The sequence below is a fragment of the Coregonus lavaretus genome (assembly GCF_964263955.1).
Source record: "Coregonus lavaretus genome assembly, contig: HAP1_SCAFFOLD_230, whole genome shotgun sequence".
In the NCBI taxonomy this organism is placed as follows: Eukaryota; Metazoa; Chordata; class Actinopteri; order Salmoniformes; family Salmonidae; genus Coregonus; species Coregonus lavaretus.
In genome coordinates this window covers 607,251-634,572 of record NW_028157598.1, presented here as the reverse complement: position 1 = coordinate 634,572, position 27,322 = coordinate 607,251, and the positions used below count along the sequence as shown (strand labels likewise).

The 27,322-nt window shown below is 41.1% G+C and overlaps 1 protein-coding gene across 2 annotated transcripts; it reads left to right on the top strand.

Moving 5' to 3' along the window:
* Nucleotides 1-254: 254 nt before the first annotated feature.
* On the top strand, nt 255-27,030 carry LOC311125214 (uncharacterized protein). 2 transcript variants are annotated; one of them, XM_084199266.1, is made up of 2 exons: nt 255-874; nt 15,416-16,460. In XM_084199266.1, the coding sequence occupies exons 1-2, from the start codon at nt 487-489 to the stop codon at nt 16,132-16,134; spliced, it is 1,107 nt and encodes a 368-aa protein (XP_084055392.1). In that variant the 5' UTR covers nt 255-486; the 3' UTR covers nt 16,135-16,460. The 2 variants fall into 2 exon arrangements, with proteins under 2 accessions (XP_084055392.1, XP_084055393.1); XM_084199267.1 differs by lacking the exon at nt 15,416-16,460 and adding an exon at nt 26,996-27,030 and having other exon boundaries at nt 478-874.
* Nucleotides 27,031-27,322: the final 292 nt, after the last annotated feature.

The window sequence follows — 27,322 nt, the reverse complement described above, 5'->3', positions numbered from 1 at the left end:
AACCATGCTACTGCTCCGAAAGACCTACGCTCGACAATCTCTGCCTCAGTATAGCATGATCAACTGTAGCAAAAGCCTAAGAGAGATCAATAAAAAAGTGAGACACAGTGCTGTTAAAAGTGATTCACTTTTTGCATGAAAATAAAAATAAAACGTTTCCCTCAACTTCGTTACCCACTCCAGTCAGCAGATGGCGATGTGGGACTTTAAGGCTATGCTGCTAGTGTGACGTATAATCTAGTGGACGGGACGCTTCTTTCAACAGCAGCAACAGTTAGTCAGACACCTCGGTAGCTTGCTAGACAAAATAGCCCAACCAATAAAGCTCTTTAGACGCTTTCGTGTATATTAGCCACTGTGTTTTAAACCCACTTCTGTCGTCTAGTTAGTTATCCCATTTAATTTCATATTTACGGTGTTGTTGTTATTGGTCAGCTAGCTGGCTGGTTAAGTTAGCACTAGCCTAGCTAGCTAACATCCCCGACCATGAGCTCACTAAGCTACTCTCCTCCTGCTAAAGAAGAGGAGGTCTGCTGGACGGAGAAAGAGGGTCTGTGGCTGAACGTTGTCGTGAAAGAGGAGGAGGAAGAGGAGGATGTCACAGCAATAAAACAAGTAGAGGGTGAGGCTGTTACCGTGAAAGAAGAAGAGAAAGACGTTACAGTGAAAGAAGAGGAAGATGCGTTCAGAGTGAAAGAGGAGGAGGATGTTACAGTGAAAGAAGAGGAAGACGCGTTCAGAGTGAAAGAGGAGGAGGATGTTACAGTGAAAGAAGAGGAGGATACCGTTTTTGGAGTGAAGGAGGAGGGAGAGATAACTGTCATATTGGAAGAGGAGAAGGAAGAAGACGAGACAGGAGATCTGATTAACACCAGTAAGGAATGTCTTAATAACAGGAGCACACACTATGAATGCCTCATGAGCTTAGTTCAACTGTCGTACCCCATCAGAACACAAACTAGAAGCTTGTTTTACTCTGTTTAGAAACAATGTAAATGTAAACCAACACTGTATAGCCTCAACATGGTTAAAACTATAATATTGATATCATGGATGGTCAGTCCTTGCATCCATAGGTCTGTCTATGAATTTGAGAGTGGTTACATTTAACCTCAGCTTATTACCAAAACGCTTTGTTATCGTTTTTCAGCCGCAGATTGCTATCCAGGATTTAAATCAGCTACAAAATGGCCACTCGGACACTTGTTTTGGGTCAACGGCTGAGGGATGGGGCTGGAGAAATGTAACCGCTCTCAGATTCACGGACAAACCTATTTACCTTAACCCAATGACGGAATAAAGGAGTGTGACGTTACTCCTTAGTCCAAGGACCTTCCGTGTTATGTTGAAAGGGGGGCTTGGCTCTGGAAGCCAAAACTGCCAATACTCCATCTAAATGCATATAGCTCATTAGCACAGGGTACGCCTCTGTTTTCGTAAAACAAGCTTTGTAACATGAAAATATGGCCGTGCGGGAACACTAACCCTGTAAATGTGCGGTAATTTAACCTTTAAAAAATACATATATATTGTTGCTGATATGAAAGATACGTTCCTTATGTTTCCAAAACCGTACCGCAAGCATTGCATTTTAATGTTCAGAACGAGCGTCAGGACTCGTACAACCCCCCCCCCCCAGATGATAGTATTGTCAATAGGCGCTAAATGAATGTTACCTTGAGGCCAGGCACCTCACCCTCATAAGGTTTTTTTTTTTTTTTTTTTTTTGAAAGAAAGGTACGTTAAATGCATTTTTGGTGCATAAAAAAAAAAAAAGGAAATGTAATCTAGAATAAAAATCTAAAACGTATCAACAATTCCCTCTGTAAAAGTCTGGAGAATGTCTAAGGGTAACCACCCAGACTTTGGTGAAGTCTGGAGAATGTCTAAGGGGTAACCACCCAGACTTTGGTGAAGTCTGGAGAATGTCTAAGGGTAACCACCCAGACTTTGGTGAAGTCTGGAGAATGTCTAAGGGTAAAACCACCCAGACTTTGGTAAAGTCTGGAGAATGTCTAAGGGTAACCACCCAGACTTTGGTAAAGTCTGGAGAATGTCTAAGGGTAACCACCCAGACTTTGGTGAAGTCTGGAGAATGTCTAAGGGGTAACCACCCAGACTTTGGTGAAGTCTGGAGAATGTCTAAGGGTAAAACCACCCAGACTTTGGTGAAGTCTGGAGAATGTCTAAGGGTAACCACCCAGACTTTGGTGAAGTCTGGAGAATGTCTAAGGGTAAAACCACCCAGACTTTGGTAAAGTCTGGAGAATGTCTAAGGGTAACCACACAGACTTTGGTGAAGTCTGGAGAATGTCTAAGGGTAAAACCACCCAGACTTTGGTGAAGTCTGGAGAATGTCTAAGGGTAACCACCCAGACTTTTGTGAAGTCTGGAGAATGTCTAAGGGTAACCACCCAGACTTTTGTGAAGTCTGGAGAATGTCTAAGGGTAACCACCCAGACTTTGGTGAAGTCTGGAGAATGTCTAAGGGTAAAACCACCCAGACTTTGGTGAAGTCTGGAGAATGTCTAAGGGTAACCACCCAGACTTTGGTGAAGTCTGGAGAATGTCTAAGGGTAACCACCCAGACTTTGGTGAAGTCTGGAGAATGTCTAAGGGTGACAACCCAGACTTTGGTGAAGTCTGGAGAATGTCTAAGGGTAACCACCCAGACTTTGGTGAATGCAGATGCTTCGGAAGCTGAGAAAATTGAGTTGGCGTGTGGGAAGAGTCTGACATTCAGGAAATGGCAGTTAAAGACAAGTACACTGAATTTAGCCTACCTTCACCAATATAGGGCCCAATCACCATCTCTTCAAAGTAACCTACTACATATAGTCTAGTTAGTAACATTCTTTATGAAATTAGTATTTTAAATGAGGTATGATTCAATATTTGAACGGTGTAGTGAGCTTTGAAATTATGGATGTATGTCCATTTAAAAAAATTTTGAGGATGGAAGTATGATAAAGTAAAGACAATATACATTTACATCAAGTTTTTGTAATTTTTTATGTTTACTTTGAAAGTACTCATTAAAATGCCCAACATATTAAAAAATGTCACAATTGATAAGTAGATGATGAATGTAATTTTAAACCCAACACCTAGCGACCTCGTCGAGAGGTTCGAACCTCTTAGCTTAACGGTTAAGGTGTCTGTAGTCTGTGGACCTGGGTTCCCAGGGGGCTACCCCCTGAATTGGTTACACTATGAATACAAGGACTGGCCATCCATAAGGTCAAGGTGTCTGTAGTCTGTGGACCTGGGTTCCCAGGGGGCTACCCCCTGAATTGGTTACACTATGAATACAAGGACTGGCCATCCATAAGGTTAAGGTGTCTGTAGTCTGTGGACCTGGGTTCCCAGGGGGCTACCCCCTGAATTGGTTACACTATGAATACAAGAACTGGCCATCCATAAGGTCAAGGTGTCTGTAGTCTGTGGACCTGGGTTCCCAGGGGGCTACCCCCTGAATTGGTTACACTATGAATACAAGGACTGGCCATCCATAAGGTCAAGGTGTCTGTAGTCTGTGGACCTGGGTTCCTAGGGGCTACCCCCTGAATTGGTTACACTATGAATACAAGGACTGGCCATCCATAAGGTCAAGGTGTCTGTAGTCTGTGGACCTGGGTTCCTAGGGGCTACCCCCTGAATTGGTTACACTATGAATACAATGACTGGCCATCCATAAGGTCAAGGTGTCTGTAGTCTGTGGACCTGGGTTCCCAGGGGGCTACCCCCTGAATTGGTTACACTATGAATACAAGGACTGGCCATCCATAAGGTCAAGGTGTCTGTAGTCTGTGGACCTGGGTTCCCAGGGGGCTACCCCCTGAATTGGCTACACTATGAATACAAGGACTGGCCATCCATAAGGTCAAGGTGTCTGTAGTCTGTGGACCTGGGTTCCCAGGGGGCTACCCCCTGAATTGGTTACACTATGAATACAAGGACTGGCCATCCATAAGGTCAAGGTGTCTGTAGTCTGTGGACCTGGGTTCCCAGGGGGCTACCCCCTGAATTGGTTACACTATGAATACAAGGACTGGCCATCCATAAGGTCAAGGTGTCTGTAGTCTGTGGACCTGGGTTCCTAGGGGGCTACCCCCTGAATTGGTTACACTATGAATACAAGGACTGGCCATCCATAAGGTCAAGGTGTCTGTAGTCTGTGGACCTGGGTTCCTAGGGGGCTACCCCCTGAATTGGTTACACTATGAATACAAGGACTGGCCATCCATAAGGTCAAGGTGTCTGTAGTCTGTGGACCTGGGTTCCCAGTGGGCTACCCCCTGAATTGGCTACACTATGAATAGAAGGACTGGCCATCCATAGGGTCAAAATGATAGTTTAATCCGGTTTTGAAGCTTTACAGTGTTTGTTTAAGACGGGGTAAGACAGTTGAAGTACACAGAGTATACCAATCATTAGGAGAAGTACACAGAGTATACCAATCATTAGGAGAAGTACACAGAGTATACCAATCATTAGGAGAAGTACACAGAGTATACCAATCATTAGGAGAAGTACACTGAGTATACCAATCATTAGGAACACCTTATTAATATAGAGGTGCACCCCAACCCCCCTTTTCCCTCAGAACAGTCTCAATTCGTCGGGGCGTGGACTCTACAAGGTGTTCGAAAGCGTTCCACGGGGATGCTGGCCCCATGTTGACTCCAATGCTTTCCCACGGTCGTGTCAAGTTGGCCGGATGTCCTTTGGGTGGTGGATCATTCTTGATACACACGGGAAACTGTTGAGCGTGAAAAACCAAAGCAGCGTTGCAGTTCTTTTGACACAAACCGGTGCACCTGGCACCTACTACCATACCCCCCCGTTCAAAGGCCATTAAATATTTTGTCTTGCTCATTCACCCTCTGAATGGCACACATACACAATCCATTTCTCAATTGTTTCAAGGCTTAAAAATCCTTCTTTAACCTGTCTCCTCCCCTTCATCTACACTGATTGGAGCGGATTTAACAAGTGATATCAAAAAGGGATCATAGCTTTCACCTGGATTCACCTGATCAGTCTGTCATGGAAAGAGCACGTGTTCCTAATGTTTTGTCCACTCAGTGTATGAGGCATTTATCAGTTATATTCTTCAAGAATCAATAGCTATATATGGATATTTCTATAACGTAGGGTGCCAGTGAGGATTTCCTGTGGTGGACAGGTTGTAACAGCTGTTGATAAGTCATTAATAATAATCTGCCATTTTTCTTCAATTAATTAAAAAAAAATTCAAAATTTTCTAAAGACCAATGTATCACAATAAAATAACAAATACTTAATATTTAATCAATAACATTTTAGGAATTTAGTATTTTCAATTGTAAGTAAAGGGGCTTCCCTACAACAACATTCTCAGTAAAGGGCTTCCCTACAACAACATTCTCAGTAAAGGGCTTCCCTACAACAACATTCTCAGTAAAGGGCTTCCCTACAACAACATTCTCAGTAAAGGGCTTCCCTACAACAACATTCTCAGTAAAGGGCTTCCCTACAGCAACAACATTCTCAGTAAAGGGCTTCCCTACAACAACATTCTAAGTAAAGGGCTTCCCTACAACAACATTCTCAGTAAAGGGCTTCCCTACAACAACATTCTCAGTAAAGGGCTTCCCTACAACAACATTCTAAGGGCTTCCCTACAACAACATTCTCAGTAAAGGGCTTCCCTACAACAACATTCTCAGTAAAGGGCTTCCCTACAACAACATTCTCAGTGAAGGGCTTCCCTACAACAACATTCTCAGTAAAGGGCTTCCCTACAACAACATTCTCAGTAAAGGGCTTCCCTACAACAACATTCTCAGTAAAGGGCTTCCCTACAACAACAACATTCTCAGTAAAGGGCTTCCCTACAACAACATTCTCAGTAAAGGGCTTCCCTACAACAACATTCTCAGTAAAGGGCTTCCCTACAACAACATTCTCAGTAAAGGGCTTCCCTACAACAACATTCTCAGTAAAGGGCTTCCATACAACAACATTCTCAATAAAGGGCTTCCCTACAACAACATTCTAAGTAAAGGGCTTCCGTACAACAACATTCTAAGTAAAGGGCTTCCCTACAACAACATTCTCAGTAAAGGGCTTCCCTACAACAACATTCTAAGTAAAGGGCTTCCCTACAACAACATTCTCAGTAAAGGGCTTCCCTACAACAACATTCTCAGTAAAGGGCTTCCCTACAACAACATTCTCAGTAAAGGGCTTCCCTACAACAACATTCTCAGTAAAGGGCTTCCCTACAACAACATTCTCAGTAAAGGGCTTCCCTACAACAACATTCTCAGTAAAGGGCTTCCCTACAACAACATTCTCAGTAAAGGGCTTCCCTACAACAACATTCTCAGTAAAGGGCTTCCCTACACAACATTCTCAGTAAAGGGCTTCCCTACAACAACAACATAAGTAAAGGGCTTCCCTACAACAACATTCTCAGTAAAGGGCTTCCCTACAACAACATTCTCAGTAAAGGGCTTCCCTACAACAACATTCTCAGTAAATGGCTTCCCTACAACAACATTCTCAGTAAAGGGCTTCCCTACAACAACATTCTAAGTAAAGGGCTTCCCTACAACAACATTCTCAGTAAAGGGCTTCCCTACACAACATTCTCAGTAAAGGGGCTTCCCTACAACAACAACATAAGTAAAGGGCTTCCCAACAACAACAACATAAGTAAAGGGCTTCCCTACAACAACATTCTCAGTAAAGGGCTTCCCTACAACAACATTCTCAGCAAAGGGCTTCCCTACAACAACATTCTCAGTAAAGGGCTTCCCTACAACAACATTCTCAGTAAAGGGCTTCCCTACAACAACATTCTCAGTAAATGGCTTCCCTACAACAACATTCTAAGTAAAGGGCTTCCCTACAACAACATTCTCAGTAAAGGGCTTCCCTACAACAACATTCTCAGTAAAGGGCTTCCCTACAACAACATTCTCAGTAAAGGGCTTCCCTACAACAACATTCTAAGTAAAGGGCTTCCCTACATTTACATTCTCAGTAACAGTAACAAAACAACTTGCTATGACTGAGTTTTTTTTAAATCTACCATAGTTGAATGGATAAGAGTGTCTGCTAAATGAGAAAATATTGTTACAAAACACCCACTGGGCGCATACTGGTTGAATCAACGTTGTTTCCACGTCATATCAATGAAATAGATGTTGAATTGACGTCTGTGCCCAGCGGGAACATTCTATTGTAGTTCAGGCCAATCAAATACAAATGGCCAAATACTCAAAAGTAATTTAAAAAAGGTATTTCAAATACATGTAACAGAAATACTGCCCGTCTCTGATTGCCTTTGTGTTATTGTTAGGTGAAATGATGGGTCCTACAGTAGGTCTATGTTGTTAGGTGAAGTTATGGGTCCTACAGTAGGTCTATGTTGTTGTTAGGTGAAGTTATGGGTCCTACAGTAGGTCTATGTTGTTGTTAGGTGAAGTTATGGGTCCTACAGTAGGTCTATGTTGTTAGGTAAAGTTATGGGTCCTACAGTAGGTCTATGGTATTGTTAGGTGAAGTTATGGGTCCTACAGTAGGTCTATGTTATTGTTAGGTGAAGTTATGGGTCCTACAGTAGGTCTATGTTGTTAGGTAAAGTTATGGGTCCTACAGTAGGTCTATGTTATTGTTAGGTGAAGTTATGGGTCCTACAGTAGGTCTATGTTATTGTTAGGTGAAGTTATGGGTCCTACAGTAGGTCTATGTTGTTAGGTGAAGTTATGGGTCCTACAGTAGGTCTATGTTATTGTTAGGTGAAGTTATGGGTCCTACAGTAGGTCTATGTTGTTAGGTGAAGTTATGGGTCCTACAGTAGGTCTATGTTGTTAGGTGAAGTTATGGGTCCTACAGTAGGTCTATGTTATTGTTAGGTGAAGTTATGGGTCCTACAGTAGGTCTATGTTGTTGTTAGGTGAAGTTATGGGTCCTACAGTAGGTCTATGTTATTGTTAGGTGAAGTTATGGGTCCTACAGTAGGTCTATGTTGTTAGGTAAAGTTATGGGTCCTACAGTAGGTCTATGTTGTTAGGTGAAGTTATGGGTCCTACAGTAGGTCTATGTTATTGTTAGGTGAAGTTATGGGTCCTACAGTAGGTCTATGTTGTTAGGTAAAGTTATGGGTCCTACAGTAGGTCTATGTTGTTAGGTGAAGTTATGGGTCCTACAGTAGGTCTATGTTGTTAGGTAAAGTTATGGGTCCTACAGTAGGTCTATGTTGTTAGGTGAAGTTATGGGTCCTACAGTAGGTCTATGTTGTTAGGTGAAGTTATGGGTCCTACATTAGGTCTATGTTGTTAGGTGAAGTTATGGGTCCTACAGTAGGTCTGTGTTATTGTTAGGTGAAGTTATGGGTCCTACAGTAGGTCTATGTTGTTAGGTGAAGTTATGGGTCCTACAGTAGGTATATGTTGTTGTTAGGTGAAGTTATGGGTCCTACAGTAGGTCTATGTTGTTAGGTGAAGTTATGGGTCCTACAGTAGGTCTATGTTGTTAGGTGAAGTTATGGGTCCTACAGTAGGTCTATGTTGTTAGGTGAAGTTATGGGTCCTACAGTAGGTCTATGTTGTTGTTTGTTGACGTTATGGGTCCTACAGTAGGTCTATGTTGTTGTTAGGTGAAGTTATGGGTCCTACAGTAGGTCTATGTTGTTAGGTGAAGTTATGGGTCCTACAGTAGGTCTATGTTGTTAGGTGAAGTTATGGGTCCTACAGTAGGTCTATGTTAGGTGAAGTTATGGGTCCTACAGTAGGTATATGTTGTTGTTAGGTGAAGTTATGGGTCCTACAGTAGGTCTATGTTGTTAGGTGAAGTTATGGGTCCTACAGTAGGTCTATGTTGTTAGGTGAAGTTATGGGTCCTACAGTAGGTCTATGTTGTTGTTAGGTGAAGTTATGGGTCCTACAGTAGGTCTATGTTGTTAGGTGAAGTTATTGGTCCTACAGTAGGTCTATGTTGTTAGGTGAAGTTATTGGTCCTACAGTGTGTCATAAGGTGCTGAAGGTGGGTGTGGTGTAGGAATCAGGCGCAGGACGCAGAGGCTCAGTTCAAAGGCTTTAGTGCTAAAATCACACAAACAAAAGCACAATAAGCCTGAAGGCGAAATACCAGGCGCACACAGGCGACAAAATAAACTGCGCACAAAACATGTGCAAAGAAACACTCCAAACACTGGAGGGAAAATGTAGCTCCAACACGTAACAGAGTAGCAGGAACGAGCTGGACCAGGCTGACGACTCGCATCCCTGGTTTGGTGCGAGTGGCAGGAACGGGTTGGACCAGGCTGGCGACTCGCACCCCTGGTTTGGTGCGAGTGGCAGGAACAGGCCGGGTCGGGCTGGCGACGCACACCGTAGGCTTTGTGCATGGAGCAGGGACAGGCCGGGCTGGGCTGGCGACGCACACCGTAGGCTTTGTGCGTGGAGCAGGAACAGGCCGGGCTGGGCTGTCGACGCACACCACTGACTTGGTGGGAATGGCAGGAACCGGCCGGGCTGGGCTGACGACGTGCACCACTCACTTGGTGGGAATGGCAGGAACAGGCCGGGCTGGGCTGACGACGCGCACCACTGACTTGGTGGGAATGGCAGGAACAGACCGGGCCGGGCTGTCGACGCACACCACAGACTTGGTGGGAATGGCAGGAACAGGCCGGGCTGGGCTGACGACGCGCACCACTGCCTTAGTGGGAATGGCAGGAACAGGCCGGACCGTACTGGGGACACACACCACTGGCCCCACGCAGGGATCAGGAACGGGCCGGACCGGACTGGTAACACACCCCAGTACCTCTCGCCGTGCCTCCACACTTTCCCTCTCCTCTGTGCCCAGTGGCCCCCTTAACCTGGCGGCCTTCTCTGCCAACGCCTTGCACCGCTCTAACCCGTACACCTGCTGCCCCGACGTCGTGAGCCCCCCCCTAAAAATTTCCTGGGGGTCTCTCCTCCCCGTGGCCCAGGCCTCTCTCCCTCTTGCCAGACTCTCAATCATCTCCTCCCACGTCCATCCTCTCTCCTCGTCACGCTGCTTGATCTGGTTAAGGTGGGTTTTTCTGTCACGTTCGTTGGTTAGAGAGGACCAAGGCGCAGCGTGTTGAGCGAACATACTTTAATAGTAAAGTGCACACACGAATACAAAACAATAAACGATACGTAACGTAACTCCTCAGACAATGACTGACAAGGAACAAAAACCCCCAAACACAAGGTGAAAACAGACAGTATAAATATGGCTCCCAATCAGAGACAACGAGCCAAACAGCTGACACTCGTTACCTCTGATTGGGAGTCACTCATCCAAACAAAGAAATACAACCACATAGAACAACCCAACCAAACAGAACACAACGAAACGAACACACCCTGGCTCAACATACAAAGTCCCGGAGCCAGAGCATGACACAGTGGGTCTATGTTATTGTTAGGTGAAGATATGGGTCCTACAGTAGGTCTATGTTATTGTTAGGTGAAGATATGGGTCCTACAGTAGGTCTGTGTTATTGTTAGGTGAAGTTATGGGTTCTACAGTAGGTCTATTTTATTGTTAGGTGTTAAGTTATGGACCAATTTGGCATTTTATTGTGTTTTATTCTTGTAAGTACACATGTGGAATTGCATACAATTAGTTTTTTACTATTTTGTTTCAAATCATTTTTAAATGTTGATCCTAATGTCACAGATTGTCCCCTTTTATTAATGGAATGACACATATATATAATTAATTAAGTCCAAAAATGGATGTACCCTTCCTGGATCGCCCCTTTAAATGGGCATTCTACAGATTTGAATTATCAAAGTTCAGAAGGAATGGAGAGTTTATAACACATAGGTCTGGCTGCACAACCGTTTGGCAAACGTATTGCAAATTCAGAAATCATGTGACTAAACTGAATAAAAAGAAGAAGAAACTACACTATGAAACAAAGATAAATGACATAAAGTATGATAGTAAAAAGCTTTGGAGCAGCTTCAAATGAAATTTTGGGAAAAAAGGCAAACTCAGCTCAATCATTCATTGAATCAGATGGCTCATTCATCACAAAACCAATTGATATTGCCAACTACTTTCATGATTTTATCATTGGCAAGGTTAGCAAATTTAGTCTGTTGCTGGAAAAACTTGTGTTATGGCTTTACACCCCCTGCTATATTGTGGATAAAGAGTTACCTGTCTAACAGAACACAGAGGGTGTTCTTTAATGGAAGCCTCTCCAACATAATCCAGATACAATCAGGAATTCCCCAGGGCAGCTGTCTAGGGCCCTTACTTTCTAAACAATTGGAAAATAGCGACACAGAGCTTAATGTTAGTTTTCTTGAGTAGCACTCCGATCTTCCTCTGATAATGTGTGGTAATATTCAGAATACATTGTGAAGAACTAAAATCTAAGCTCACCATTTTTGCTCCACACAGATATACTACATCCATAACTAGCGGTTTCCGCATTAGCATGGAGGAGTTCAGATATACTACATCCATAACTAGCGGTTTCGGCATTAGCATGGAGGAGTTCAGATATACTACATCCATAACTAGAGGTTATTAGCATGGAGGAGTTCAGATATACTACATCCATAACTAGAGGTTATTAGCATGGAGGAGTTCAGATATACTACATCCATAACTAGAGGTTATTAGCATGGAGGAGTTCAGATATACTACATCCATAACTAGAGGTTATTAGCATGGAGGAGTTCAGATATACTACATCCATAACTAGAGGTTATTAGCAGGGAGGAGTTCAGATATACTACATCCATAACTAGAGGTTATTAGCATGGAGGAGTTCAGATATACTTCATCCATAACTAGAGGTTATTAGCATGGAGGAGTTCAGATATACTACATCCATAACTAGAGGTTATTAGCAGGGAGGAGTTCAGATATACTACATCCATAACTAGAGGTTATTAGCATGGAGGAGTTCAGATATACTTCATCCATAACTAGAGGTTATTAGCATGGAGGAGTTCAGATATACTACATCCATAACAAGAGGTTATTAGCATGGAGGAGTTCAGATATACTACATCCATAACAAGAGGTTATTAGCATGGAGGAGTTCAGATATACTACATCCATAACTAGAGGTTATTAGCATGGAGGAGTTCAGATATACTACATCCATAACTAGAGGTTATTAGCATGGAGGAGTTCAGATATACTACATCCATAACTAGAGGTTATTAGCAGGGAGGAGTTCAGATATACTACATCCATAACTAGAGGTTATTAGCATGGAGGAGTTCAGATATACTACATCCATAACAAGAGGTTATTAGCATGGAGGAGTTCAGATATACTACATCCATAACTAGAGGTTATTAGCATGGAGGAGTTCAGATATACTACATCCATAACTAGAGGTTATTAGCATGGAGGAGTTCAGATATACTACATCCATAACTAGAGGTTATTAGCATGGAGGAGTTCAGATATACTACATCCATAACTAGAGGTTATTAGCAGGGAGGAGTTCAGATATACTACATCCATAACTAGAGGTTATTAGCATGGAGGAGTTCAGATATACTTCATCCATAACTAGAGGTTATTAGCATGGAGGAGTTCAGATATACTACATCCATAACTAGAGGTTATTAGCATGGAGGAGTTCAGATATACTATATCCATAACTAGCGGTTATTAGCAGGGAGGAGTTCAGATATACTACATCCATAACTAGAGGTTATTAGCATGGAGGAGTTCAGATATACTTCATCCATAACTAGAGGTTATTAGCATGGAGGAGTTCAGATATACTACATCCATAACTAGAGGTTATTAGCATGGAGGAGTTCAGATATACTACATCCATAACTAGAGGTTATTAGCATGGAGGAGTTCAGATATACTACATCCATAACTAGAGGTTATTAGCAGGGAGGAGTTCAGATATACTACATCCATAACTAGAGGTTATTAGCATGGAGGAGTTCAGATATACTTCATCCATAACTAGAGGTTATTAGCATGGAGGAGTTCAGATATACTACATCCATAACAAGAGGTTATTAGCATGGAGGAGTTCAGATATACTACATCCATAACTAGAGGTTATTAGCATGGAGGAGTTCAGATATACTACATCCATAACTAGAGGTTATTAGCATGGAGGAGTTCAGATATACTACATCCATAACTAGAGGTTATTAGCATGGAGGAGTTCAGATATACTACATCCATAACTAGAGGTTATTAGCAGGGAGGAGTTCAGATATACTACATCCATAACTAGAGGTTATTAGCATGGAGGAGTTCAGATATACTTCATCCATAACTAGAGGTTATTAGCATGGAGGAGTTCAGATATACTACATCCATAACTAGAGGTTATTAGCATGGAGGAGTTCAGATATACTATATCCATAACTAGCGGTTATTAGCAGGGAGGAGTTCAGATATACTACATCCATAACTAGAGGTTATTAGCATGGAGGAGTTCAGATATACTTCATCCATAACTAGAGGTTATTAGCATGGAGGAGTTCAGATATACTACATCCATAACTAGAGGTTATTAGCATGGAGGAGTTCAGATATACTACATCCATAACTAGAGGTTATTAGCATGGAGGAGTTCAGATATACTACATCCATAACTAGAGGTTATTAGCATGGAGGAGTTCAGATATACTACATCCATAACTAGAGGTTATTAGCATGGAGGAGTTCAGATATACTACATCCATAACTAGAGGTTATTAGCAGGGAGGAGTTCAGATATACTACATCCATAACTAGAGGTTATTAGCATGGAGGAGTTCAGATATACTTCATCCATAACTAGAGGTTATTAGCATGGAGGAGTTCAGATATACTACATCCATAACTAGAGGTTATTAGCAGGGAGGAGTTCAGATATACTACATCCATAACTAGAGGTTATTAGCATGGAGGAGTTCAGATATACTTCATCCATAACTAGAGGTTATTAGCATGGAGGAGTTCAGATATACTACATCCATAACAAGAGGTTATTAGCATGGAGGAGTTCAGATATACTACATCCATAACAAGAGGTTATTAGCATGGAGGAGTTCAGATATACTACATCCATAACTAGAGGTTATTAGCATGGAGGAGTTCAGATATACTACATCCATAACTAGAGGTTATTAGCATGGAGGAGTTCAGATATACTACATCCATAACTAGAGGTTATTAGCAGGGAGGAGTTCAGATATACTACATCCATAACTAGAGGTTATTAGCATGGAGGAGTTCAGATATACTTCATCCATAACTAGAGGTTATTAGCATGGAGGAGTTCAGATATACTACATCCATAACAAGAGGTTATTAGCATGGAGGAGTTCAGATATACTACATCCATAACTAGAGGTTATTAGCATGGAGGAGTTCAGATATACTACATCCATAACTAGAGGTTATTAGCATGGAGGAGTTCAGATATACTACATCCATAACTAGAGGTTATTAGCATGGAGGAGTTCAGATATACTACATCCATAACTAGAGGTTATTAGCAGGGAGGAGTTCAGATATACTACATCCATAACTAGAGGTTATTAGCATGGAGGAGTTCAGATATACTTCATCCATAACTAGAGGTTATTAGCATGGAGGAGTTCAGATATACTACATCCATAACTAGAGGTTATTAGCATGGAGGAGTTCAGATATACTATATCCATAACTAGCGGTTATTAGCATGGAGGAGTTCAGATATACTACATCCATAACTAGAGGTTATTAGCATGGAGGAGTTCAGATATACTACATCCATAACTAGAGGTTATTAGCATGGAGGAGTTCAGATATACTACATCCATAACTAGAGGTTATTAGCATGGAGGAGTTCAGATATACTACATCCATAACTAGAGGTTATTAGCATGGAGGAGTTCAGATATACTACATCCATAACAAGAGGTTATTAGCATGGAGGAGTTCAGATATACTACATCCATAACTAGAGGTTATTAGCATGGAGGAGTTCAGATATACTACATCCATAACTAGAGGTTATTAGCAGGGAGGAGTTTCTGCAGCCAAATAGCGTGTGCATCACCCTTGTGCATCAATTTTAGTAAACACGGAAAGGGGCCTATATTGGTCACCAAATGTCGTCTGGCACACTGTTTAGGAATTCAGCAACTAATAACTTATTTCTAGCCTAGAATCATCAACTTTACTACTAATGTGAATTTTATTTTACAAAATATGGCAATTGTTGCTCACTTGACCGTCAAGACAATTGTCAAAAAAAGTTTGTAAAAGCATTTAAACATTAATTACAGACGTCAATTGTTGTACAACATCATGGGTAAGCTAAAGGCATCAACTTTACCTCAAATAAACAGTGGATTTCTGCTGTTGTGGGCCTTTAACCATCTGTCTGACTTTGTCGTCCACACAGGAGAGAGACGTGACTATCGTGGATCCTCTGGGGAACCTCAACAACAACATGATGCTGACGAGGCAGAGAAAAGTCTCTCCAGATCAGAGTACCTCAAGAAACACCAGCGGAAACCCAAAGGGAAGAAACTTCACTGCTCTGACTGTGGGAAGAGTTACTCAAGATCAGATTCACTAAAAGTACACCAGAGAATTCACACTGGAGAGAAACCTCACCATTGCTCTGACTGTGGGAAGAGATTTACCTCTTCAGCAGACCTTAAAAGACATGAGAGAATCCATACAGGAGAGAAACCTTATAGCTGTGATCAATGTGGGAAGAGTTTTACAACATCTAGCCAGCTGACTATACACCAGAGAACACACACAGGAGAGAAACCTTACCACTGCTCTGACTGTGGAAAGAGTTTTGTTAAGTCAGGACATTTAAAATCACACCAGAGAACACACACAGTAGAGAAACCCTATAGCTGTAATCAATGTGGGAAGAGTTTTACTCACTCAAGCTGCCTTATAGTGCACCAGAGAACACACACAGGAGAGAAACCTTATAGCTGTGATCAATGTGGGAAGAGTTTTGTTACATCTAGCCGTCTGACTATACACCAGAGAACACACACAGGAGAGAAACCTTATAGCTGTGATCGATGTGGGAAGAGTTTTACTACATCTAGCCAGCTGACTATGCACCAGCGCACACACAGGAGAGAAACCTTATAGCTGTGCTCAATGTGGGAAGAGAGAGGAAATACATACATGAGGGGGGGAGGGAGGGGTGTTCTACTAAGCTATATAGAATTGTTTTAAGAAGGTCATACCAAGGATCATTTAGCTATTTGATTTAGAATTTTAAGACCCCTTGAAGTATCCAAAAATATGTACAAAAATTATTTCATGAAACATTATTTGGGGACTTAACTGCTATTGGCCCATACAAACGCATTGAATGACGGATTCAATACATGGAACACAACAAATATCTAAAAGAAGTGTCTGTCCTATATCTGAGAGATCAAATAAAGATCAGGAAACATATTTTTAACCCCATATTTTTGTCATTAAACAGTCTCCATATATACTTCCCATTCATTATATTTCCCTGACATCACACTTATACATTGTAATTTTCGATGTACCGAATATAGTCGGATGTCTGCAGATGCGTTGTCTTCTAGCCAAGATGTGAAATGCAATCATAACATTGACTGTAGCGCATATAATGCACACACAACAATTACCGGTGGTTCCATGATGACTGAAAACTCAACCGTGGGAAGAACGAGTGACACATTTCCGTGCAAGAGCGGTCCATTTAAAAATTAATTCATTCTTCCCTCGCCCTGCAAGTGTCATCTCGTCAGACGTCATGAAACGTCATCAGAAGTGTCCACTTAATTTGATGGCTGAGGTGAGAGGGTGTCTTTGGAAGAAGAAGAAGATGAATAAGTAGTAGTGGTAGTAGTAGTGGTAGTAGTAGTAGTAGTAGCAGTAGTAGTAGTAGTAGTAGCAGTAGTAGTAGTAGTAGAAGTAGTAGTAGTAGTAGTAGTAGTAGTAGTATTTTGGTTTGTTGTGGGAGAACTGTTCGGGAGAGACGGTTAGCTAGCTAGCTAAACTCTAGAACGACAGCTGGAAGAGGAGAATGAATTCGGATGGAGAGAGACGGAAGACAGAGTGGACTACCTGTGGTTGGATCAGAAGAAACGTGTGTTGCGTCTCACCCGATTTGATAAGTTTGAAGTGTCGTGTGTGTCTCTTAGGAACAGGGCACCCCTCAAGGGGGTTATATCTGGAGTCTCGTGGGAAGTAGATGTTGAAGAGATGAAACATATTCCTGGAGTGATTGATACACGTCGGTGTGGTGAATGAAGAAAAAGTGAAGAGTTTATCAGTTATTTTGGTTTTTGATATGGAGTCTCTCCCTACTCAAGTGCAGTTGAGATATATTAACTACAGAGTCAGAGCATTTATCCCAAGACCAATGTGATCATTGTAAAGCTTTTGGGCATGTTTCAAGTGTTTGCAGAAGAGAGAATCCGAGATGTTCAAGTTGTGGAAAAGACAATATTATGTGTTATAAAAGTGATGAAAATGTGACATGTTGCAATTGTGGTGGGAACCATGAAGCCACGTCTTTCGAACGCCCCACAATGGTGAAAGAGAATGAGGTGGCCAAAGTCAGGGCTGTCCAGAGCATTTCATATGCAGCAGCTGTTAAAAGGGTTGAGGGTTTGAATGGTGCTCCTGAAGAGTCCATGGTGGTGGATAGGCCTTCACTGCAGGCTGCAGGGGTTGCCTTTCACCAGCAGGATCCTGACATTTTAAAGGTTAAGAAGGTAGACTTTGTGGCCTTTATAGCTATGGTGATAAATGGCACTGCCAAGGTGGAGAGAAGGTCCAGGAAGATATAAATCATTGTGGATGCGGCGGAGCGGTTCCTGGGGCTGAAAGATTTCTCGGTGAAGGAGTTACATGTAATATTGTCCCAAGCCGTACCACCGTCTCAGGTCAGAGGGAGATATGGAGATTTGAAAGAAGGAAGAGGTGGGAGTTTTTGTTTTGTCAATGTACTATTTTTTGGGGGGTGAATTAAGTTAGTTTCCCTATTAAATATGGATTTTATTTTTTACCTTGTTTTGGTTTCAACCCGTCCAGTTGGTGGCGGCAATACACCTTTTTGGGGTTGTAGTCGCCATAAAACCCACAGTTTGGAATGCAGCTAGAAGTGCGAGTCATCTACCCGGCCTTGAACAGACCGTGCTGGGCTTTGTCCCGTGTTCTTGGACATAGGTATTAATTAGCTACGCTTTATTAGTGTTTGTTAACAGAGCTCGCTGACAGTGTAATGCGTTCCCCTTTTCTACGTAATTAATCAAGCTAAAACCTACGGTGATCAACCTGAATCCGAGTATAGCTTAGTTGTTGTTTCTGTCCAGTTAGTCGCCGGTGCACCGTGGATAGTATCCACTGCCGGTCTGCAAAACAACACATAACACAAGGTTTTTAAAGGAAATGACAGCCAAACCCCCAGCTACCTACCCAGTCTGAGTACCAGTCTCTTCAGCTAACATTCCCCTCCTTTCGGCAATCTCAACATGTGCTGGATTTACGGCGGAGTTGCTCTTTGGTTGTTGGAAATAACGTTCATATTTTCCACGACAACGTGTGGAGCCTCTAAAATGTAAATTCTAATTTATAACAAAACAAGTCAAACAACAAATAATTTAGCTGTTAGCTTGTCATGTTGTATCGTGAGGCTTAAAATCAAGACTAGGAAGTTTTTGTGGTTGGAATTGCAGTGTTCAGTTTGAGAATTTAGACATGAGCTAGCAACTTTTGACAGACTGGTTTTAGTCTGGACGAACGAAACACGGTTGCTAAGCAACCGGATTCCAACCGGAAACCAAACGCGTTTCTGTGGAGATTCATCACAACAACCAACAGCTCTGTGAATTATAGCCCCTCTTTACAACAACAATAATAATAATAATAATAATAATAATAATAATAATAATAATATGCCATTTAGCAGACGCTTTTATCCAAAGCGACTTACAGTCATGTTACCGAATCAGTGGTCCTCTGTAGCTCAGCTGGTAGAGCACGGCGCTTGTAACGCCAAGGTAGTGGGTTCGAACCCCGGGACCACCCATACACAAAAAAATGTATGCACGCATGACTGTAAGTCGCTTTGGATAAAAGCGTCTGCTAAATGGCATATTATTATTATTTATTATATATTACCTTCTTCGAACATTCTAGAAAACTGTTACATTTGCTCAAAGCAAAGTCAAGCAGTGCATGACTTGGACTGAAATAGGTTCCGGTACTCATTTTGGGTGCTGGTACTATTTTATATATTAGCGCAGGAGCTCCACAATACTTTTGAGCTGATATTTTATAAGAGGAACAGGAGCTCAAGCAGTAGAACATTTGATGTGCTGGTACTCAGCTCCGGTGAGCTCCTGCCCATGTCAAGCACTGGGGTAAAGGGGGAGTTATCTGGAGTTGAACTAATTCCTTTATGACAGAAAATAGCATTTTTGGGGGTTCCCCTCACCATTTGCAATGAGATTGGTATCGTATAACTTGTGTGCAGTGTTCAGTGCCTCTTTGTATGCAGTCTGGTGATATGCCAGGACCTGGGCATGAGCAGTTAGCTTTGTTTTTCCTCTATATTCTCACTCATTACAAATCTGCACCAATCAGTCAACATATGCTTTCCTTTGTACGTCTCAATACAATAATATGATTTAATTAAAGAAATTAAATTTAACTTTTTCTATGGAAATAAAACGCTTTTCTCTCAACTGCGTTTCCCACTCCAGTCGGCAGATGGCGATATGCGTCTTTCAGGCGATGCTACTAGTGTGACGTATAATCTAGTGGACGGGACGTTTCTTCGACAACAACAGCTAGTCAGACACCTCCGTAGCTTGCTAGCCAACATAGCCGAAATATTGGAGCTCTTTAGACGCTTTCGTGTATATTAGCCACTGTGTTTTAAACACACTTCTGTCGTCTAGTTAGTTATCCCATTGAATTTCATATTTACGGTGTTAGTCATCAAGCTAGCTGGTTAAGTTAGCAGTAACACTAAGCTAGTTGCTAATGCTAGTTAGGTAGCTAGCTAACACCCCTGACAGGAGCTCACTAAACTATTCCCCCCCTGCTAAAGAAAGAGGTCTACTGGATGGAGGAAAAAAACTCGAGAAAAGAAGAGAAGGCTGTCACAGTAAAAAAAACAAAAAAAAGTTGAGGGTGAGGCTGTTAGTGAAAGAAGAAGAGAAAGACGTTACAGTGAAAGAAGAGGAAGACGCGTTCAGAGTGAAAGAGGAGGAGGATGTTACAGTGGAAGAAGAGGAAGATGCAGTTTTTGGAATGAAGGAGGAGGAGATGACCGTCACAGTGAAAGAAGAGGAAGACGTTTTTGAAGTTAAGGAGGAAGGGGAGATTACTGTCACATTGGAGGAGGAAGAAGAAGAACAGAAGACTGGAGATCTGATTAACACCAGTAAATACAGTAAGTACTGTCTTAAAAACAGGGGAACAAACTCTGCAGTTGTTAAACTAATGTGTGGTTTTAAAATGGCATTCTACACCTGAATATGTTTCTGTACTGAAGGAATTGATAAAGCGTGCAGGCGTCAACAAAATATTGATGGATCAAATGCTTCATTTTATTTTTCACAACGTTTTTAAACATCTGAATATCTCTTTCTGTAGTGCTTTGCGCAGTCTCTATACTCGACATCCCATAATGCAAAATCATTATTTTTTTAAAAACATGATTTAAGATGATTAAATATCAATGATGTTAGGTCCATAGTTTTTCAGTTATAAGTTTGGCAGACTGATCTGATTTGAAATCTCTATGATACCATATCATATATTACAGCCAACTCATGTCTGATTTCAAATGATAAAGAGGACAGAACCAAGACAAGGAAGGATTATTTTGATTTGGATTAAATGTTCTAAAAATCCAATTGATATTGATGGTAAAACAGGTTCCTATTGATGGTAAAACAGGTTCCAATTGATATTGATGGTAAAACAGGTTCCTATTGATGGTAAAACAGGTTCCAATTGATATTGATGGTAAAACAGGTTCCTATTGATGGTAAAACAGGTTCTAATTGATATTGATGGTAGAACAGGTTCCAATTGATATTGATGGTAAAACAGGTTCCAATTGATATTGATGGTGAAACAGGTTCCAATTGATATTGATGGTAAAATAGGTTCCAATTGATATTGATGGTAAAACAGGTTCCTATTGATGGTAAAACAGGTTCCAATTGATATTGATGGTAAAACAGGTTCCTATTGATGTTAAAACAGGTTCCAATTGATATTGATAGTAAAACAGGTTCCAATTGATATTGATGGTAAAACAGGTTCTAATTGATATTGATGGTAAAACAGGTTCCAATTGATATTGATGGTAAAACAGGTTCTAATTGATATTGATGGTGAAACAGGTTCCTATTGATGGTAAAACAGGTTCTAATTGATATTGATGGTAGAACAGGTTCCAATTGATATTGATGGTAAAACAGGTTCCAGTTGATATTGATGGTGAAACAGGTTCCAGTTGATATTGATGGTAAAACAGGTTCCAATTGATATTGATGGTAAAACAGGTTCCTATTGATGGTAAAACAGGTTCTAATTGATATTGATGGTAGAACAGGTTCCAATTGATATTGATGGTAAAACAGGTTCCAATTGATATTGATGATAAAACAGGTTCCAATTGATATTGATGGTGAAACAGGTTCTAATTGATATTGATGGTAAAACAGGTTCCAATTGATATTGATGGTAAAACATGTTCCAATTGATATTGATGGTAAAACAGGTTCCAATTGATATTGATGGTAAAACAGGTTCCAATTGATATTGATGGTAAAACAGGTTCCAATTGATATTGATGGTAAAACATGTTCCAATTGATATTGATGGTAAAACAGGTTCCAATTGATATTGATGGTAAAACAGGTTCTAATTGATATTGATGGTAAAACAGGTTCCTATTGATGGTAAAACAGGTTCTAATTGATATTGATGGTAGAACAGGTTCCAATTGATATTGATGGTAAAACAGGTTCCAGTTGATATTGATGGTGAAACAGGTTCCAGTTGATATTGATGGTAAAACAGGTTCCAATTGATATTGATGGTAAAACAGGTTCCTATTGATGGTAAAACAGGTTCTAATTGATATTGATGGTAGAACAGGTTCCAATTGATATTGATGGTAAAACAGGTTCCAGTTGATATTGATGGTGAAACAGGTTCCAATTGATATTGATGGTAAAACAGGTTCCTATTGATGGTAAAACAGGTTCTAATTGATATTGATGGTAGAACAGGTTCCAATTGATATTGATGGTAAAACAGGTTCCAGTTGATATTGATGGTAGAACAGGTTCCAATTGATATTGATGGTAGAACAGGTTCCAATTGATATTGATGGTAAAACAGGTTCCAATTGATATTGATGATAAAACAGGTTCTAATTGATATTGATGGTAAAACAGGTTCCAATTGATATTGATGGTAAAACAGGTTCCAATTGATATTGATGATAAAACAGGTTCTAATTGATATTGATGGTAAAACAGGTTCCAATTGATATTGATGGTAAAACAGGTTCCTATTGATGTTAAAACAGGTTCTAATTGATATTGATGGTAGAACAGGTTCCAGTTGATATTGATGGTAAAACAGGTTCCTATTGATATTGATGGTAAAACAGGTTCCAGTTGATATTGATGGTGAAACAGGTTCCAATTGATATTGATGGTAAAACAGGTTCCAGTTGATATTGATGGTAAAACAGGTTCCAATTGATATTGATGGTAAAACAGGTTCCAATTGATATTGATGGTGAAACAGGTTCCAGTTGATATTGATGGTAAAACAGGTTCCTATTGATGGTAAAACAGGTTCTAATTGATATTGATGGTAAAACAGGTTCCAATTGATATTGATGGTGAAACAGGTTCCAATTGATATTGATGGTAAAACAGGTTCCAATATATATTGATGGTGAAACAGATTCCAATTGATATTGATGGTAAAACAGGTTCCAATTGATATTGATGGTAAAACAGGTTCCTATTGATATTGATGGTAAAACAGGTTCCAGTTGATATTGATGGTAAAACAGGTTCCTATTGATGGTAAAACAGGTTCCAATTGATATTGATGGTGAAACAAGTTCCAATTGATATTGATGGTAAAACAGGTTCCAATTGATATTGATGGTAAAACAGGTTCCAATTGATATTGATGGTAAAACAGGTTCCAGTTGATATTGATGGTAAAACAGGTTCCAATTGATATTGATGGTAAAACAGGTTCCAGTTGATATTGATGGTGAAACAGGTTCCAATTGATATTGATGGTAAAACAGGTTCCAGTTGATATTGATGGTAAAACAGGTTCCAATTGATATTGATGGTAAAACAGGTTCCAATTGATATTGATGGTGAAACAGGTTCCAGTTGATATTGATGGTAAAACAGGTTCCTATTGATGGTAAAACAGGTTCTAATTGATATTGATGGTAAAACAGGTTCCAATTGATATTGATGGTGAAACAGGTTCCAATTGATATTGATGGTAAAACAGGTTCCAATTGATGGTAAAACAGGTTCCAATTTATATTGATGGTGAAACAGGTTCCAATTTATATTGATGGTGAAACAGGTTCCAATTGATATTGATGGTAAAACAGGTTCCAATTGATATTGATGGTGAAACAGGTTCTAATTGATATTGATGGTGAAACAGGTTCCAATATATATTGATGGTGAAACAGGTTCCAATTGATATTGATGGTGAAACAGGTTCCAATATATATTGATGGTGAAACAGGTTCCAATTGATATTGATGGTAAAACAGGTTCCTATTGATATTGATGGTGAAACAGGTTCCAGTTGATATTGATGGTTAAACATGTTCCAATTGATATTGATGGTAAAACATGTTCCAATTGATATTGATGGTAAAATAGGTTCCGTTTGATATTGATGGTAAAACAGGTTCCGTTTGATATTGATGGTAAAACAGGTTCCAATTGATATGGATGGTAAAACAGGTTCTAATTGATATTGATGATAAAACAGGTTCCAATTGATATTGATGGTAAAACAGGTTCCAATTGATATTGATGGTAAAACAGGTTCCAATTGATATTGATGGTAAAACAGGTTCCAATTGATGGTAAAACAGGTTCCAATTTATATTGATGGTGAAACAGGTTCCAATTTATATTGATGGTGAAACAGGTTCCAATTGATATTGATGGTAAAACAGGTTCCAATTGATATTGATGGTGAAACAGGTTCTAATTGATATTGATGGTGAAACAGGTTCCAATATATATTGATGGTGAAACAGGTTCCAATTGATATTGATGGTGAAACAGGTTCCAATATATATTGATGGTGAAACAGGTTCCAATTGATATTGATGATAAAACAGGTTCCTATTGATATTGATGGTGAAACAGGTTCCAGTTGATATTGATGGTTAAACATGTTCCAATTGATATTGATGTTAAAACATGTTCCTATTGATGGTAAAATAGGTTCCAATTGATATTGATGGTAAAATAGGTTCCGTTTGATATTGATGGTAAAACAGGTTCCAATTGATATTGATGGTGAAACAGGTTCCAATTGATATTGATGGTAAAACAGGTTCCAATTGATATTGATGGTAAAACAGGTTCCAATTGATATTGATGGTAAAACAGGTTCCAATTGATGGTAAAACAGGTTCCAATTTATATAATAAATTATATAATTTATAAGATATATACGGACTCCTCTTTGAATCTGCGTATTCCTCCAGGGCTTAGCTGTCCTGGATCTGCACAGCTCTGCGAGGGCCTGGGATCGGGAGAGACACTTAAGTGTTTTAGTACTATATCTCTTGACACAATGATGAAAATAATCATGGCCTCTAAACCTTCAAGCTGCATACTGGATCCTATTCCTACTAAACTGCTGAAGGAGCTGCTTCCTGTGCTTGGCCCTCCTATGTTGAACATAATAAACAGCTCTCTATCCACCGGATGTGTACCAAACTCACTAAAAGTGGCAGTGATAAAGCCTCTCTTGAAAAAGCCAAACCTTGACCCGGAAAATATAAAAAACTATCGGCCTATATCGAATCTTCCATTCCTCTCAAAAATTTTAGAAAAAGCTGTTGCGCAGCAACTCACTGCCTTTCTGAAGACAAACAATGTATACGAAATGCTTCAGTCTGGTTTTAGACCCCATCATAGCACTGAGACTGCACTTGTGAAGGTGGTAAATGACCTTTTAATGGCGTCAGACCGAGGCTCTGCATCTGTCCTCGTGCTACTAGACCTTAGTGCTGCCTTTGACACCATCGATCACCACATTCTTTTGGAGAGACTGGAAACCCAAATTGGTCTACACGGACAAGTTCTGGCCTGGTTTAGATCCTACCTGTCGGAAAGATATCAGTTTGTCTCTGTGAATGGTCTGTCCTCCGACAAATCAACTGTACATTTCGGTGTTCCTCAAGGTTCCGTTTTAGGACCACTATTGTTTTCACTATATATTTTACCTCTTGGGGATGTTATTCGAAAACATAATGTTAACTTTCACTGCTATGCGGATGACACACGGCTGTACATTTCAATGAAGCATGGTGAAGCCCCAAAATTGCCCTCGCTAGAAGCCTGTGTTTCAGACATAAGGAAGTGGATGGCTGAAAACTTTTTACTTTTAAACTCGGACAAAACAGAGATGCTTGTTCTAGGTCCCAAGAAACAAAGAGATCTTCTGTTAAATCTGACAATTCATCTTGATGGTTGTAAAGTCGTCTCAAATAAAACTGTGAAGGACCTAGGCGTTACTCTTGACCCTGATCTCTCTTTTGACGAACATATCAAGACTGTTTCAAGGACAGCTTTTTTCCATCTACGTAACATTGCAAAAATCAGAAATTTTCTGTCCAAAAATGATGCAGAAAAATTTATCCATGCATTTGTTACTTCTAGGTTAGACTACTGCAATGCTCTATTTTCCGGCTACCCGGATAAAGCACTAAATAAACTTCAGTTAGTGCTAAATACGGCTGCTAGAATCCTGACTAGAACCAAGAAATTTGATCATATTACTCCAGTGCTAGCTTCCCTACACTGGCTTCCTGTTAAGGCAAGGGCTGATTTCAAGGTTTTACTGTTAACCTATAAAGCGTTACATGGGCTTGCTCCTACCTATCTTTCCGAGTTGGTCCTGCCGTACATACCAATACGTACGCTACGGTCACAAGACGCAGGCCTCCTAATTGTCCCTAGAATTTCTAAGCAAACAGCGGGAGGCAGGGCTTTCTCCTATAGATCTCCATTTTTATGGAACAGTCTGCCTACCCATGTGAGAGACGCAGACTCGGTCTCAACCTTTAAGTCTTTACTGAAGACTTATCTCTTCAGTAGGTCATATGATTGAGTGTAGTCTGGCCCAGGAGTGTGAAGGTGAACGGAAAGGCTGGAGCAACGAACAGCCCTTGCTGTCTCTGCCAGGCCGGTTCCCCTCTCCACTGGGGTTCTCTGCCTCTAACCCTGTTGCAGGGGCTGAGTCACTGGCTTGCTGGTGCTCTTTCATGCCGTCCCTGGGAGGGGTGCGTCACTTGAGTGGGTTGAGTTACTGACGTGATCTTCCTGTCTGGGTTGGCGCCCCCCCCTTGGTGTGTGCTGTGGTGGAGACCTCTGTGGGCTATACTCGGCCTTGTCTCAGGATTGTAAGTTGGTGGTTGGGGATATCCCTCTAGTGGTGCGGGGGCTGTGCTTTGGCGGAGTGGGTGGGGTTATATCCTTCCTGTTTGGCCCTGTCCGGGGGTTTCTTCGGATGGGGCCACAGTGTCTCCGGACCGCTCCTGTCTCAGCCTCCAGTATTTATGCTGCAGTAGTTTATGTGTCGGGGGGCTGGGGTTAGTTGGTTATACCTGGAGTACTTCTCCTGTCTTATCCAGTGTCCTGTGTGAATTTAAGTATTCTCTCTCTAATTCTCTCGTTCTCTCTTTCTCTCTGAGAACCTGAGCCCTAGGACCATACGTCAGGACTACCGGGCATGATGACACCTTGCTGTCCCCAGTCCGCCTGGCCTTGCTGCTATTCCAGTTTCAACTGTTCTGCCTGCGGCTACGAAACCCCTACCTGTCCCAGACCTGCTGTTTTCAACTCTTAATGATCGGCTATGAAAAGCCAACTGAGAGACCTGAGCCCTAAGACCATACGTCGGGACTACCGGCCGTGGTGACTCCTTGCTGTCCCCAGTCCGCCTGGCCTTGCTGCTATTCCAGTTTAAACTGTTCTGCCTGCGGTTATGGAACCCCTACCTGTCCCAGACCTGCTGTTTT